Genomic DNA, 13,905 nt, shown 5'->3' on the forward strand with positions numbered 1-13,905 from the left:
GTGAGTTCCAGTCCCACCTTCGGCACAAAGCCAGCTGGGTGTCCTTGGGCACCCATTCCCTCTCTGTCCTAGGAAGCAGGCAAGGGCAAACCACTTCTGAAATCCTGCCAAGAAAGCTGCAGGAACTAGTCCAGGCAGTCACCAGGAGTCAAAAACTGACTTGAAGGCACAAAAAAACAAAAACCACACCAATCTATATGAACTCATGGCATTTAGTTTAATGAACAGATACATATTTGTTGCTCTTACCAGGACTCCAAGCCAGCTTGTGTGCTTTATATGCATAGCCATTTACTCCTGTAGTGTTCTGCTGCTGAAAGGCTGAGTATTAATTTATTTAATTTTACCTTGTCTGGTGAAACATTTGACAGAAGAAAAGCTCTTTTGACCTTGTAACCAGGCCTGCAACTAGGGTCTGGGTCATCCCGGGCAAACATGGATTCCACGCCCATTTTGGCACCCACCCCCCAGTGCTCATTTTGGCTCCCCTCCAGCATGGCGCTCGGGGCACATGCCCCGCTTGCCCCCCCTCACAGTTGCGGCCCTGCTTGTAACGCTTTAGAATAATAACTGTCCTTTCTGTATTATCAGGTTCTAGGGCACACGATTTCCACTTCGCTTATGGAGTGGCATGAGAGCTGGGTCTCCCACCTTCACATTTTCTTCAGTCTCGCTGAGTGTGGTTTCTGCCTGACATTGTTTAAAGGCACAAAAGAATTAAGTATGGAGATTAGGGCTGCTTCTGTGAAAGATGCTCCTGGTGCCAATCTTATAAAGTTTCTTAGAAGTAAGTCCTTTGAACTATATAGGATTTACTGCTGGACAGAGATAAATAAAGTTCTACAGAATGCTTTTTAAAATTTATTTAATTTTTATCCTGCCTTTATTATTTTTATAAATAACTCAAGGTGGTGAACATCCTCCTATTTTCCCCACAACAACAACCCTGTGAGGTAAGCTGGGCTGAGAGTGACTGGCCCAAGATCACCCAGCCGGCTTTTGTGCCTAAGGCAGGACTAGAACTCAGAGCCTCCTGCTTTCCAGCCCATTGCCTTAACCATTAGCCAGACTGGCTGTCCTGTTTTTTTTAAAAAAAAAAACAACGACCATGCAATGGTGCTAATGCCTTTTAATTTTAGGGTTTTTTAAATAGAAAGGTCTGATGTTATTATGCTACTTTTGATGACAGATGCCTTGACTATTTCACAGGAAGCTGAGGTGTAATTGCTGACTCATAACAGTAGGCAAGAATTTACATACAGTAGTTAAAATATATGGTTTTGTACGCTGTCCAGAGTTCGTTGGAGTTGGGCTGCTGTAACAAATTTGAATAAATAATAGTAAGAAGCATCTGTATGGCATTTAGTGCAAACACACACCCACACAATTTTCTTTCTTCAATGCACTTCTTTAGTTAAAAATGTGTTTCCTGCGTTGCTGATTATGACATTTTAAAGACGCGTTGGAAGCAGCTCCGACCTATTTATATTCTATATGGAACGTGCTTACTTTGTTGTATGAAGACTTTGTGGTATTAAGACATTTTCTCTATACTGCTTTTCCAATCGCTTTCTCCCGTCGTATCTGAGGGGGAAAGAATCCCAGTATCTTGGGCGGTGGTGGGGAGCCCATCTAAACCATTGCATAGGAAAGAGAATGAGCTAGATCTTCTCTTTCGGAAACTGAGATTCCCCCTACGCGTTTCCCAGGATCTTAGCGCGTCTTCTCCTCCGGAACAGGTCGGGCGCTAGGACCCAAACGGCGGAAGGCCAAGTGGGTCGGTTCTCTTCATCGACAGAGGCGCTTCTGCTTCTCCTGATGTCACAGAGGCGGGGCTCGTTTTCTGGTTCCTGGGGGCTGCCGCCGCCGGCTCCTTGTTTCAGTCGCCTAAGGAGACGGCGGCGGCGGCTGCTGCTTTGGGAGCAGGGAAAGGAAAGGAAAGGAAAGGAGCAGCGCGACTGTGGCTTAAGCGCGGTCTGGTGCGGAAGCGGCGCCGTGGGCTGGGGCTCCCTCGAGCAATAGGAGGAGATGCGTGGCTCTTGGGGCGAGGGGCCTTGGCGAGAGCCCAGGTAAGAAAAGGAAGAACCCCCTCCCCCGCAACCCACTTTATTCCTCTTTCGGGACGTAGATTTCCGCCCGCTTGTCAGTCCCGGCTGCCCTCTGCTTTCTGAAGCTGGGGAGTTTGGCGGAGTTGCTAGGAAGAGAGGAAGGGAAGTAGAAGTAGTTGTTTTGTGCCAGAGCCGCGGTTGGCCATTCAGAGGGCAGGGAAGAAAACACTTGGTGGAAAGTGGTTCTCTCACTTCCTCTCTCTCCCCGCGAAAGGAAGGCGCTCTTGCTAAAATGGTCCTGTTGATAGAGGGAGGTCTCGGCTGAGGCTCTGTAATTTGGTGTCCCAGTTGTTGGCAATGAGGTTGGTTCGGCTGTAGTGCAGAAAGTCTGAGGGGGAGTCTTACGCTTTCCAGTTCGTGGGATCTCCCATCTAGGCGTTGTTAGAGGCAGCGAATATATTTCTTTCATCTCTTTATTCACTCCTTTTCATGATTTCATAGACTAGTTTCTTCGTATTTTTCTTTTTGTTTAACTGTGTTAATTTTCTCTATGAGCATGTAATTAGTCATTTCCACTGACAAGAAGTTAGTACAGTATGGTTTGGGGATTACTTACAATATTTAATCAGTCAAGCTTCTCTAAGTTGGATGCCTTGCAGGGGAGTTGGGACTACAGCTCTCAGAATTCCCTGTGATCTGATTGGGCATTCTGGGAGTTGCTGTGTACAGTATCTGAAAGGTATTGCTGGGGGGGAAGCTGAGTTTGTTGATTAAGAACAATTTTGATTGATGGAAAGAACTCCTAACTAAAGGAAAAACAGTTACAATGTAATTTGCTAAATAAGTAAGTTATTAAAAGTTCAACCGACAAGTGAAATCTTGAGTTTTTCTCTCTCATGCACAAGGAGGAATCTTCCTCTGTATCTTCCGAAAAGGGATGTTTTCTCAATAGCAATGATGATTTGAGAATAATTCTGTTTGTATTGCCACTGATGGAAGTAAATGTCAGGGTGAACTGTTCATTCAGATAATCAGTCTCTTCACAGAATTTCTATTCATTAAACTCATGATTACAGGAATTCTCAACCATGGAAATTCTGTCTTATTAAAGACACTCTAAGAGGCAAGCCATGTTAGTTTATGGTAGCCAAAAATCTGAAGGAGTGAGTCTGGAAGCATCTTTCCCAACTAACATATTTTATTAAAAGCTACTAGATTTCTTCTGATTTGTCTCTCATTAAAGAATCTGCTGCCTTTATTAAAGACAGCAATAGTTGCCTTACAAGTGTCACCACACCTAAAAGTGTTATATGTTATGCCATTAATTATAAGTATGCTATCCAATCTGCATAGCTTTTTGTTTACTATATATTATTACACTGTAATGTGCAGACCCTTAATGGAATTAATTTGAGAAAACTTGCTATGCTGGAATCATAAACATAACAAATGAGCTGATTTTATATCATGAGTACTAGTAGCTTGCAGATAGGTTTTAGTAAGTTTACTTTGTTAGAAAACTTATTTTTAGGATTGTTAAGCTTCTTCATCCTTGGACTTGACAAATCAGGTACTTAACTTGAACGTCAGCAGGGTGGAGCAAGCACTGGTTTAGACAAATAGATTGTCTTTTCCTCTAGATCATTATGATTTGACTGATTTTTGTTGTAATAAATTACTTTCTAATTATGCAGCTGAATGTTTCTATGCAAGTCTGAGCTTTTCTCCTCTCACTTTGTTTTTCTAGGGTTGCTTAGAGAACGGCATATGTCCTATGGGAAGATTAATCAGATATGAAGACAAGTCAGTAAACCCCGAGGAAGTAATAAAAGGGGTTTCCTTTCGTTACCAGCTGTCCTAATGCTGTGGGACATCATCCTGCCCGTGATGGAAGCAGATGGCTGGGAATGGCTGGTGTCTGCAGTTCAGCAGCTGATATCCTGGGGGGCATCTGCAGCCATGATGTTTGGAGGTGTAGTGCCATACATCCCTCAATACCGAGATATTAAAAGGACACAGAATGCAGAGGGCTTTTCAACCTATGTGTGTTTAGTATTATTAATTGCAAACATTTTAAGGATACTCTTTTGGTAAGTTGTTTCTTGTTTAAAAAACAAATTTCTCTGTGTTTGTACTTCTGGATGATCTATTGATACCTGGAAGAAAGATGTGTGTGTGTGAGTGAGTGAGTGATTTACTGTGCTGCCAAATTTCATGAAATTCCTTTGAAGTATAAGTAATATATCAGCTCTATTTGGCTCCCTCTGGGTCCTTGTCAATATTTCATGAGTATATTGAAGAGGATACTTGGGACAAACCCAAATGGTGTTTTCATGGTTGTCCTAAACTTGTGATACCTAATAAATGTCCTAAACCTGCGATATCTAATGATATCTAATATGTTGAAAAATATATGCTGTATTGGAAAGCTTGTATACTTTTGTCAGCCTGAAGTTGCCAGAATTGAACAAATGTAAACCTAAATAAAAACTCCTTTGAAGTTAGCTATGGAGGCTTTAGCAATATTAGATGCTATGACTTTTGAAAAAATTAATCTAGCAAACAATAATAATAAAATCTAATGAACAATGAAATATCTTATGAAGAATAAGGCTATGTAGCACTTCAGAATTGAAGGGGAAAAGGTCCTTTAGAGCATGCAAGTGCCGGTATGTAGGACACTGCAACTCCTTAAACAAAAAATATCTTTACTTAGGATCAGATGGCAGTCTTGTGATCCTGGGAAATGACAAAGCTGCTTTAAGGGATTGCAGACAAGTGTGTGTGTATCCCCATAGACTCCAGAGCACCTTTTTATCATTAACTCTGAAGTCCGCCCAGCCTTAGTGAAGAATATTCCTCAGTTAAATAAGGATACCTGAAGTGAAATGATACAGTGTTTTTATGTGAAAACCACATAACTTCTGCTACTCCATGTCTTCAATCTGAGGATTGCTATGGTTAATTGAGAAAGTTGTGTGACTTCCTGATCTAACTGATTACTGCACAAGTTTTTGTAGAGTATTGTGAGCAGCAAAGGTTTATGTAATTTTAAGATGACAACAAAGACTGTTTTTTTGCTGGACTTGACAAGCATAGATATCCCGCTGGAAATTGGCAGATTATTATGTACAGGATGCATGTTTCAATCTTTTTATACAGCAACACTGTAAGATTCTCATGCATACGTCATATTCCTACGTGGGAGTGTCAGGTATAAAATAAAAATGGTAAAATGTAAAATTTATCTAAGAAATTAAGTAGCACAATTTGTGTGGTACATTAAAAGTATTTTTGATCTTGTCTATTCTTAAAAAGGTTGGACATAGCCAATCACAAAACACCCATTTATCAAACAGATCAGTTTTCTTCTAACCATTTCCCCTGGATTTCAGAAATGCTTGTTACCACCCAATGTTGGTCTTTTTTTTTTTTTTCTGGTCAAATCGGCACAGTTTCAAACTAAGTTGCAGCCATTCACCAGTTTCATTTTCTAAAAATGCCAGTGGTACTTTATCATGTCCAGAGGAATTCTTGGAAATAAAGATGCAAACAGAGGGGCTCATCTGGCATTAATATATCTGCTTCCCTTTTTAAAAGAAAGTAGAAGAATAAAATCAAATGATGCAGGGAACCTAGTGGACCTATTTTCCCAATTGTGTAGGAATCAGGCTATTATTTGAGAGCTTGTATTTCAGGAAGGCACAATTTCTTAGCAATGTGTTTCAATATAGCAATGTATATTAAATATACATTATATTTCCTGAATGCACTTCAATATAGCTTGTGCTAATTATGTATATATAAAACAGCCTTGTGTGGCACAGAGTGGTAGGCGGCAGTATTGCAGCCGAAACTCTCCCCATGACCCGAGTTCGATCCCAGTGGAAGCCAGATTCTCAGGTAGCCAGCTCAGGTTGACTCAGCCTTCCATCCTTCCAAGGTCAGTAAAATGAGTACCCAGCTTGCTGGGGAAGGTGATAACTGAGGAAGGCAATGACAAACCACCCCGCTATAGTCTGCCAAGAAAATGTCGCCAAAGTGGCGTCCCTCCAAACCATTAACCCTATATATTTAGTTTGATCCATGAATCTTTGTGGGAAAGCTTTCCTTGGATTTTTATTTGGTTACAAATGACCTTTTAGGAGGTATTGCTATAACTCTTATGAATGTAATGCAGAATAAAGAACTTGGAGACAAGCAAATACTGTTGAAGTATTGCCTTTTCTTGTGATTGCATTAGATTGTTCCATCCATCCATCCATCCAGGGTCTGACCTTCAAAAAAGTTAGGCTGCTATTCACATTCTTCTTTCTGTGCTGCCTGAAGGAGAATTAGATTTTTATTATTTGCTTTATAGCTGTGTTTGGGGATGTTAACTAATCAAAAATGGCCTTTTGTTAAACTATTCTGTGTTTAAAGGAATAATGAATGCTCACTGAATCATTATTGAATCACACTAATCAGGGCTATCATTTAAGTCAGAGATAAGAGTGAAGCATATTGTCCTTTAGAAATTGGCAAACTCTCTTTTGTTCCTGTCAATTTGGCTAATATACAGGATGATGAGAGTAGCAGATGAGAATAGCATACTCCCTCTGGTATGAGGGGTACTAATTCTCCTTACTTTTCCTGTAGTGTTCCCCCCCACCCCCATGATTGTAATGATTATTTAGGAGCCTCAGTATGAGTCTCTCTATGTCATAAATGTAATTACTGTACTGTAAATATAATATTACTGAGCCTATGCATGTGCTTTTATTTTTTTAAGGGACTAATTTTCCTGGGTGATAATAATTCATTACATTGTTGTAGTTACGAAATCTAAAAAAAAAACAAACCCCACCACCATCAAAGGCTCTTTAAAATACAGCATTTTTCTGCAATATAAACATATTAGAGATTGGATCCTTTTTAATCCAAAGAGCCAAATAGGTAGGTAGATAAATTATGTGTGTGTCCTTCTGTGTATCTCTCATCCTTCCCAGTTTATCCTCACAATAAACCTGTGAAAGTGGTTAGGTTGAAAAATGGTGACAAACCCAAAATCTTAATTCAAAGAGTTTAATCTTACACTCTTAATCTAGCACTCTACCACATTTTTCCAGGAATTTATTGAAGAATGACTAAAATGTTCCATGGGTTAGCTGTGATGACAGCAGTGTTTGCTGCTTCATGTCCTTAACTGGCTTAAATTTTGGCTGGAGAATCCATGGGGAACTAAGGCAGACTTGAATGTGTGACATTGGGCAGAATAGGCAGGGATTTAGGAGAAATAATGCCTAGGAGGAGAAAAGGCAATAAGGTTTAAGTAATAAAAACAGGAGATCTGCCTTTATAAACTTAAGGCAACAGATGCCTTCCTAAAGCATCTTCTGCATCCTTTTATTGGAATATTAGACAGGTGCTAATGAAATTTGAACAGGTCACTAGTCCCAGCTATGCCTATTTAAAAGTCAGGGACTTCATACAAGACAGACAAAATATATTGTTTCTAATCATATATATCCATTACACATTGGGATTGTTGTTATAATGTATATTGTTTATGCAGTGTTCCTCAGCATAAACTCATCTGTATTTTATAATTTATATTTTTAAGTCAGAGCAAGGTGAACAGACAATGTTAGCCTGGACATTCCCACCTGTTTTGAAGCCAGGATGTGACAAGATTCTGAAATAGTAGAGCCTCTTTTTGCTAAGGATGATTTTTCTGGTAAGGGAGGAAAAATGTACCTGAAGTATTCATAACATTAGCTGCTGAGCAATTTTATGGAGTACCTGTACAGCTGCTTACATATTCTTCCTGATAATCCAGTACTCAGGTTTCTTCTATGGTACTTTGTGATGAAGTCAGTTGAGTGCTGTGAGTATTCTCCTATTTCCATGTAATTGGAAGGGGTGGGGACAGACCTACTGTTTTCTGGCCACTAGAAAACACAGCTCCAGCCCTGCCCCAACTCTGAGAAAGAATGGTTGCAAAAGTGAAGAACAAGGAAGTGCAGACTGAGCGGGCGGAACAGTCTAGTGTGAGGGCCTCCCTGAGTGCTCTACAGCTTGAGGGTTAGGTGAGGGAAGCTCTGAGCCCTGGAATCCCTCCTTTAAAACTAGACCAAAATCATAAAATGCCGGAAGGCTGTTATAAGATTGGCTTTTCAGATTGATTTATCAGTGACAGTCATTCAAAAAGACTGTAGGCTTTTATGGTGTATTTCTTTTATGCCAGCTAGTAAAATGTTGCAAGACCTTGCTGATGATGGTTGTATTTTGGCTAGTTGTAAGTGGGCCAGTGCTGCTCTCTCTCCTCAGACCTTCTTAGATTTTGTAACCAGCTATGAGGAAACTAGGCTGTATTTGTAGCGTCTTTTAAAGATTGACTCGTACGCTTTGTTTCTCACTTCCAAGTTATAGCAAAGTTCAAGAAAGGGTAGATAACGTTTTAAAACTCTCTTATGCACTTTCTCTCACAATCTTTTGTCTCTCTCACGCACAGGACAAGACAACTTTACATTAACATCTAGTAGATAATTTGATCAAAGCAATTTACTGTGGCATTTAATGGAGATCCTATCATTTATACATGATGAGAGAAAATTCAGGAAATGGAGAATTGTATTAGTGTTCATTATTATTGCATCCTTCCTTTGAATATTGGTAATGGGCTGCTTTTAGAGAAGGGATATTTGGATTTCTCAGTCTACTTATTTTATTATGCCAGTGCTTTCTCTTTTCCCAATCAATGGGGAATATGATTGTGGCTTGTAGTTAAAAAAAAGGATGAATATTTATAGACATGGAAAATATTTAATTAAATAATAATAGTTAACAGTTTACCCTTGAAAGTGGGATATCCTGTTAAAAAGATTTTAAGCATGTATCTGTTCATATTTGTTTGTCTTTTGGACAAATATATATAGTCATAAGTCATAACTATATATAGATTATAATGCACTAATACTCACCAGCTGCAATAGGAATAGAATTCTGACTATCATAAATCCAATATGCTGCATGTTTGATACTCAAATCCAGTTATTCAGTAAACCTAATTAAATTGACACCAGCAAATTAATTTCTTAGAGGGGGTAATTTTTTAACCTGATTCTAAGGAATTGTTGAGTAGACTTCATCTTAAATGTATTCTTTGCTTGGCCCACATATCATTAGAGATATGTTGTTAAAATCGGATTTTCATATCACTTTAAGATATTTCGATTTTGGTTTAGTGTGTTGTGTAAACCCTGTTATTGTGGGTTATCTAATAGATCATAGGTGATGTAGCATGATTTGTGAACCCAAAGAGCTGTGTATTTTTGCTAAAAGAATGAGAAATGTATTCTTTTAGGCTCCATAGTTTTCAAAGGTCTTTTCCTTCCATGCTCTTCTTGCCAGGGATGCTTGATCTTTAGTTTCCCTAGAACCCTTTATTCTGCACCTTTTTTTTACCCTTCTATCTTCACCCAGAAGATAAGTTCCTTCCTTCTTCAGAATTTGACTTTTCAATCTGCTGTCGCTTTCTTTTTATTAGCTACCATATCTCTTAGCATCCATTCTTTTCTCAGTCAATGGAAGTAGTATCTTCAATATCAGACTGCTCTTTCAACTTGCTCAGAGAAGTTACACTATTTGTCAACAGTGTATATTATCCAATTCCTCTTGAAGAAAGGAACACTAATAGTCATTCTCATACAGACACACACACACACACACACACACACAAAGAAACGGACACTGCCCCCCAATACACATAAATCATATATATAAAATTATGGGAGGTTGATTGGAGTTTGGGGAGGAAAATAGTAGAGTATAAGTTTTTTTTTATGGTATGCTTTTTTCCAGTGGAATTGATCTGGCTAACTTTTTTCCCTGTGGATTTTGAATTAAATTAGATTGGTGCTCAGCCATAGGACATAATTAATCGTTCTGTGTAGGATCATTCATATACTTATGGCATAGCAGTAGAAACTGCCATTTCATGTATGATGTAAGATAGCCTTCTTAAAGTTGGTGCTCTGCAGATGTTTTGACCAACAGTCCTGCTGTCTCAGAATTTTGATAATTGCTTAGAGTGCCAAACACAATTGGAAAGTACTAAGTTGGGGAAAGCCAATGTAAGATATCATTTTCATCCATTCAACTTTACGTTTTCAAGCCTTATAAGGCAAAACATTTCTGCAACAGGTCATGCAGTATATAGAGGGATGAATGTGATTTGTTCTTGATTACCTACTTCTCTGAAGCCCTTGGGGGAAAAACTTCCTGTGAGTGCTGTTATTTTAGGTTGGCTTTATAGTACTCATTTTATGGATTGAGGAATACTGGCAATCCATGCATTCATCTTTAAATGCAGACAAAATTAACATTACTTTTTGACTGATGCATAATGGATTTAACTTAGGTCTAGTGTTGAGGGAAGGAGAATTCTATGGTGTATTGCTTCTTCCTCCTTTGATTGCACTCCCAGTTTGGCTCAATGTTTGGCCAAGCCCTGAATAAAAGTATGTTAGAAAGGACTAAGGATGACCTTTCCAAGGAAACAAAAGTTAATGTGGAGTCCTTGGTGCTCTCTGAGGCACTGATGATGTTACCTAGTCAGATAATGAATAACCAATCTCAGAGAGCACCAGGGACTCCGCAGTCCAACCCTGAACTACATTATATTCTTTCTATTGGAAAAGCTAATGTTTCTCAGTTTCCAACTGTATAGTTAATGGCTGAATTTTAGCAAGATAATGGGATATTTAACAGAAGGATATTTGCATTAAATATGCCTGGCAAGTTCTTTTGACAGTTAAATGAGCAAGCAAATATTCACATTCTCTGGAAATATATTTTGTTCATGCTCAGAGGAAAAACTATTAACTAAACCAGACATTAAACTATATTATGCATATCCTTGCATCTTCTATAATATGACCTTTTACCCTGTACTTTTCTTTAATGACTTCATATTAATATTAATAATATGTAGTAGGATAAACCTTCTTCCTTTCATTTCAGTACTTAATATACTCATTAATTGATAGATTATGTGCCATCAAGTCAGTGTCATCACTTAGCAACCACATACATATTCTCCATGATGATCTGTCCCTAACCTGGTCTTTCATGTCTTCCAATGGTGCACCCATTGCCAGTGTAACTGAGTCCATCCAACTTGCTGCTGGTCATCCTCCTCTTTCCTTTTACCTTTCCCAGCATCAGAGCCTTCTTGAGAGAGCTAGTAAAGGTAAAGGTTTCCCTTGACGTAAAGTCCAGTCGTGTCCGACTCTAGGGGGCGGTGCTCATCTCCGTTTCTAAGCCTTGGAGCCGGCGTTGTCATAGACACTTCCGGGTCATGTGGCCAGCATGACTCACGGAACGCCGTTACCTTCCCGCCGAAGCGGTACCAATTAATCTACTCACATTTGCATGTTTTCGAACTGCTTGGTGTGCAGGAGCTGGGACTAGCAACGGGAGCTCACCCCGCTGCGCGGTTTCGAACCGCCGACCTTCCGATCGACAGCTCAGCGGTTTAACCCGCAGCGCCACCGCGTCCCCTTTTGAGAGAGCTAAGTCTTCACATAATGTGTCCGAAGTATGATAATTTGAGCCATTTATGCCTTGAGTGAGAAATCTGGGTTGATTTGTTTGATGATCCATTTTTATTGGCTGTCCATGGTATTCTCAGGAGTCTTTTCCAACACCAAAGTTCAAAAGCATCAATAGTCTTTCTATCCTGCTTCTTCAAAGACCAACTTTTGCTTCCATAGCATGTCACAGGTTCCCAATCTGCCCTTAAAGTCTCCTCTTTCTCATTTTACAGCAAGAGATACTCAAGAATTAAAAACTGAGGCAATATTAGAAATTGATCATACTAATCAATCATAGTATAGCTCAAGTAAAAATAGTTTCTGATTCTTTTTGGTGGGAAATATTTCTTGGCTACAGCTAGCTTTTCTCTGTTGGATTTCACCCTATTGGGGTAATATTTGGCCCAAATACAGGAAGAGTTGGGACAGTTTTCGTCTGCTAGATATTATTGCATAATACCCATGTCTCAACAACAAAGGAATCTCTCACATATGTTGGATAAAGGTAGCCAGATAGCTTGCAGTTGAAAGGAAAGATTCTATCCGATCATGGGCACTTGGAGAAGCCCTTAAAACTCAGGCAAGGTAGTCCCAACGTACACTGAGCTTTTGTAAGCACCCCCCCTGAATTCTCTTCATGCTTCCCATTGTCTGATTAATACTTGTGAACTGAAGTGTCCAAAAGCAAGAGAGACAGGGAGGGAACCAGGTATGACCCTGCTGCTTCAAACCCTGCTAAAGAGAAGAGTAGGTTAGATAAATATTTATACACAAGCATAACGCTTATAATTAAAACGTTCTGGTGTTACGTGTGAAAGAAACAGCAAATCTTGAGCCATTGGTATGATCTGTGGTGAAGCTGGTTATGCCTTGCTGCTGTTGCTAAACCCAGAAATTTCAGTGAAGATTTTTGTTAGAATAGTAACAGAAAATATCCTGTTCATCACAGATCATGATACTAAAGAATCTCTTCCCTTTCCCCTCTCTCATCAGTCCAGGAGACGAGAAGGAAAAGAATCTTTCTGGGTGACACTTCTTGATGATTTCCCAATTCCTTATTTTGTTGTTTTTATTTTGCTAAAATCTCCCCCCCCCCCATGCTCTCAACCATTCATCATGTCAGAAGAGAACAGGTTTCTGCTCAACTGAGAAAACTCTCTTTCCTTGCTTTTTCTCACCCTTTTCCTTTTGTTTTTATCCAGAGAACAACTCTTCTTTTTGCTCTTTGTCTTTTTATCCCAAGAAGCTGCACCAGCTGCCAGCAAACCCTGAACAGCCCGAACAGCTCAGTGATGCAAAGGGAAGTGGATGTTTCATCCATAAACCTTGCTGTCTCTGCCTGTTCTCCATATTCTGTTTTCTATGCCTACGGGGAGCAGTGCAAAAGGTGCTTGCCGTTGGGACATGTGCATGTATGTGTGTGAAAGTGCTACATTTTGTAACCTTCCTCCTTTTGCTATGGCAATAAGCCAGGATGCTAAATTCACCACTACCTTTCCTGGAACTCACTTGGTCTCCCCAAACTGAATGACCCATAAAAAGTTAAGATCTGTATGTTTATCAGCAAACTCCCAAGTGCAGCTGTTAAATACCAAGTGAGTTTTTTATTGCTTTGTGTGCTATTAGTCTTTCAGCAAAGGATTGTTACCTTGTCGTGGTGCTGGAGCTTGAGCACCTCGATGATGCCATGAGCTAAACCGTGAAGGGCCACCCAAGACGGGAAGGTCATGACAGAGAGGTCAGACTAAATGCGATCCCTGGGGAAGGTAATGGCAACCCACCCCAGTATTCTTGCCGTGAAAACTAAATGGATCAGTACAACCAGAGGTATGTCGGTATACCATCGGAAGATGAGACCCCCAGGTTGGAAGATGGTCAAAATGCTACTGGGGAGGAACAGAGGATGAGTTCAATTAGCCCCAGATGTGATGACGCAGCTAGCTCAAAGCCGAAAGGACGGCTAGCGGCCGACGGTGCTGCTGGTGAACGGCGAATCCGATGTTCTAAGGATCAACACACCATTGGAACCTGGAATGTAAGATCTATGAGCCAGGGCAAATTGGATGTGGTTATTGGTGAGATGTCAAGATTAAAGATAGACATTCTGGGCGTCAGTGAACTGAAATGGACTGGAATGGGCCACTTCACATCAAATGACCACCAGATCTACTACTGTGGACAAGAGGACCACAGAAGAAATGGAGTAGCCTTCATAATTAATAGTAAAGTGGCTAAAGCGGTACTTGGATACAATCCAAAAAACGATAGAATGATCTCAATTC

General features: G+C 39.9%; 1 protein-coding gene across 2 annotated transcripts in view; it reads left to right on the plus strand.

Moving 5' to 3' along the window:
* The first annotated feature begins 1,914 nt into the window (after window positions 1–1,914).
* The window catches only part of SLC66A2 (solute carrier family 66 member 2), a 66,132-nt gene continuing 54,141 nt past the window's right edge, over window positions 1,915–13,905 (plus strand). For both annotated transcript variants that reach the window (XM_063299010.1, XM_063299011.1), the window contains exons 1-2: window positions 1,915–2,069; window positions 3,796–4,138. In XM_063299010.1, the coding sequence (XP_063155080.1) occupies window positions 3,909–4,138 (230 nt within the window). In that variant the 5' untranslated portion in view covers window positions 1,915–2,069; window positions 3,796–3,908. The remainder of the gene's footprint in view (window positions 2,070–3,795; window positions 4,139–13,905) is intronic.

Source organism: Candoia aspera, chromosome 3 (genome assembly GCF_035149785.1).
Source record: "Candoia aspera isolate rCanAsp1 chromosome 3, rCanAsp1.hap2, whole genome shotgun sequence".
In the NCBI taxonomy this organism is placed as follows: domain Eukaryota; kingdom Metazoa; phylum Chordata; class Lepidosauria; order Squamata; family Boidae; genus Candoia; species Candoia aspera.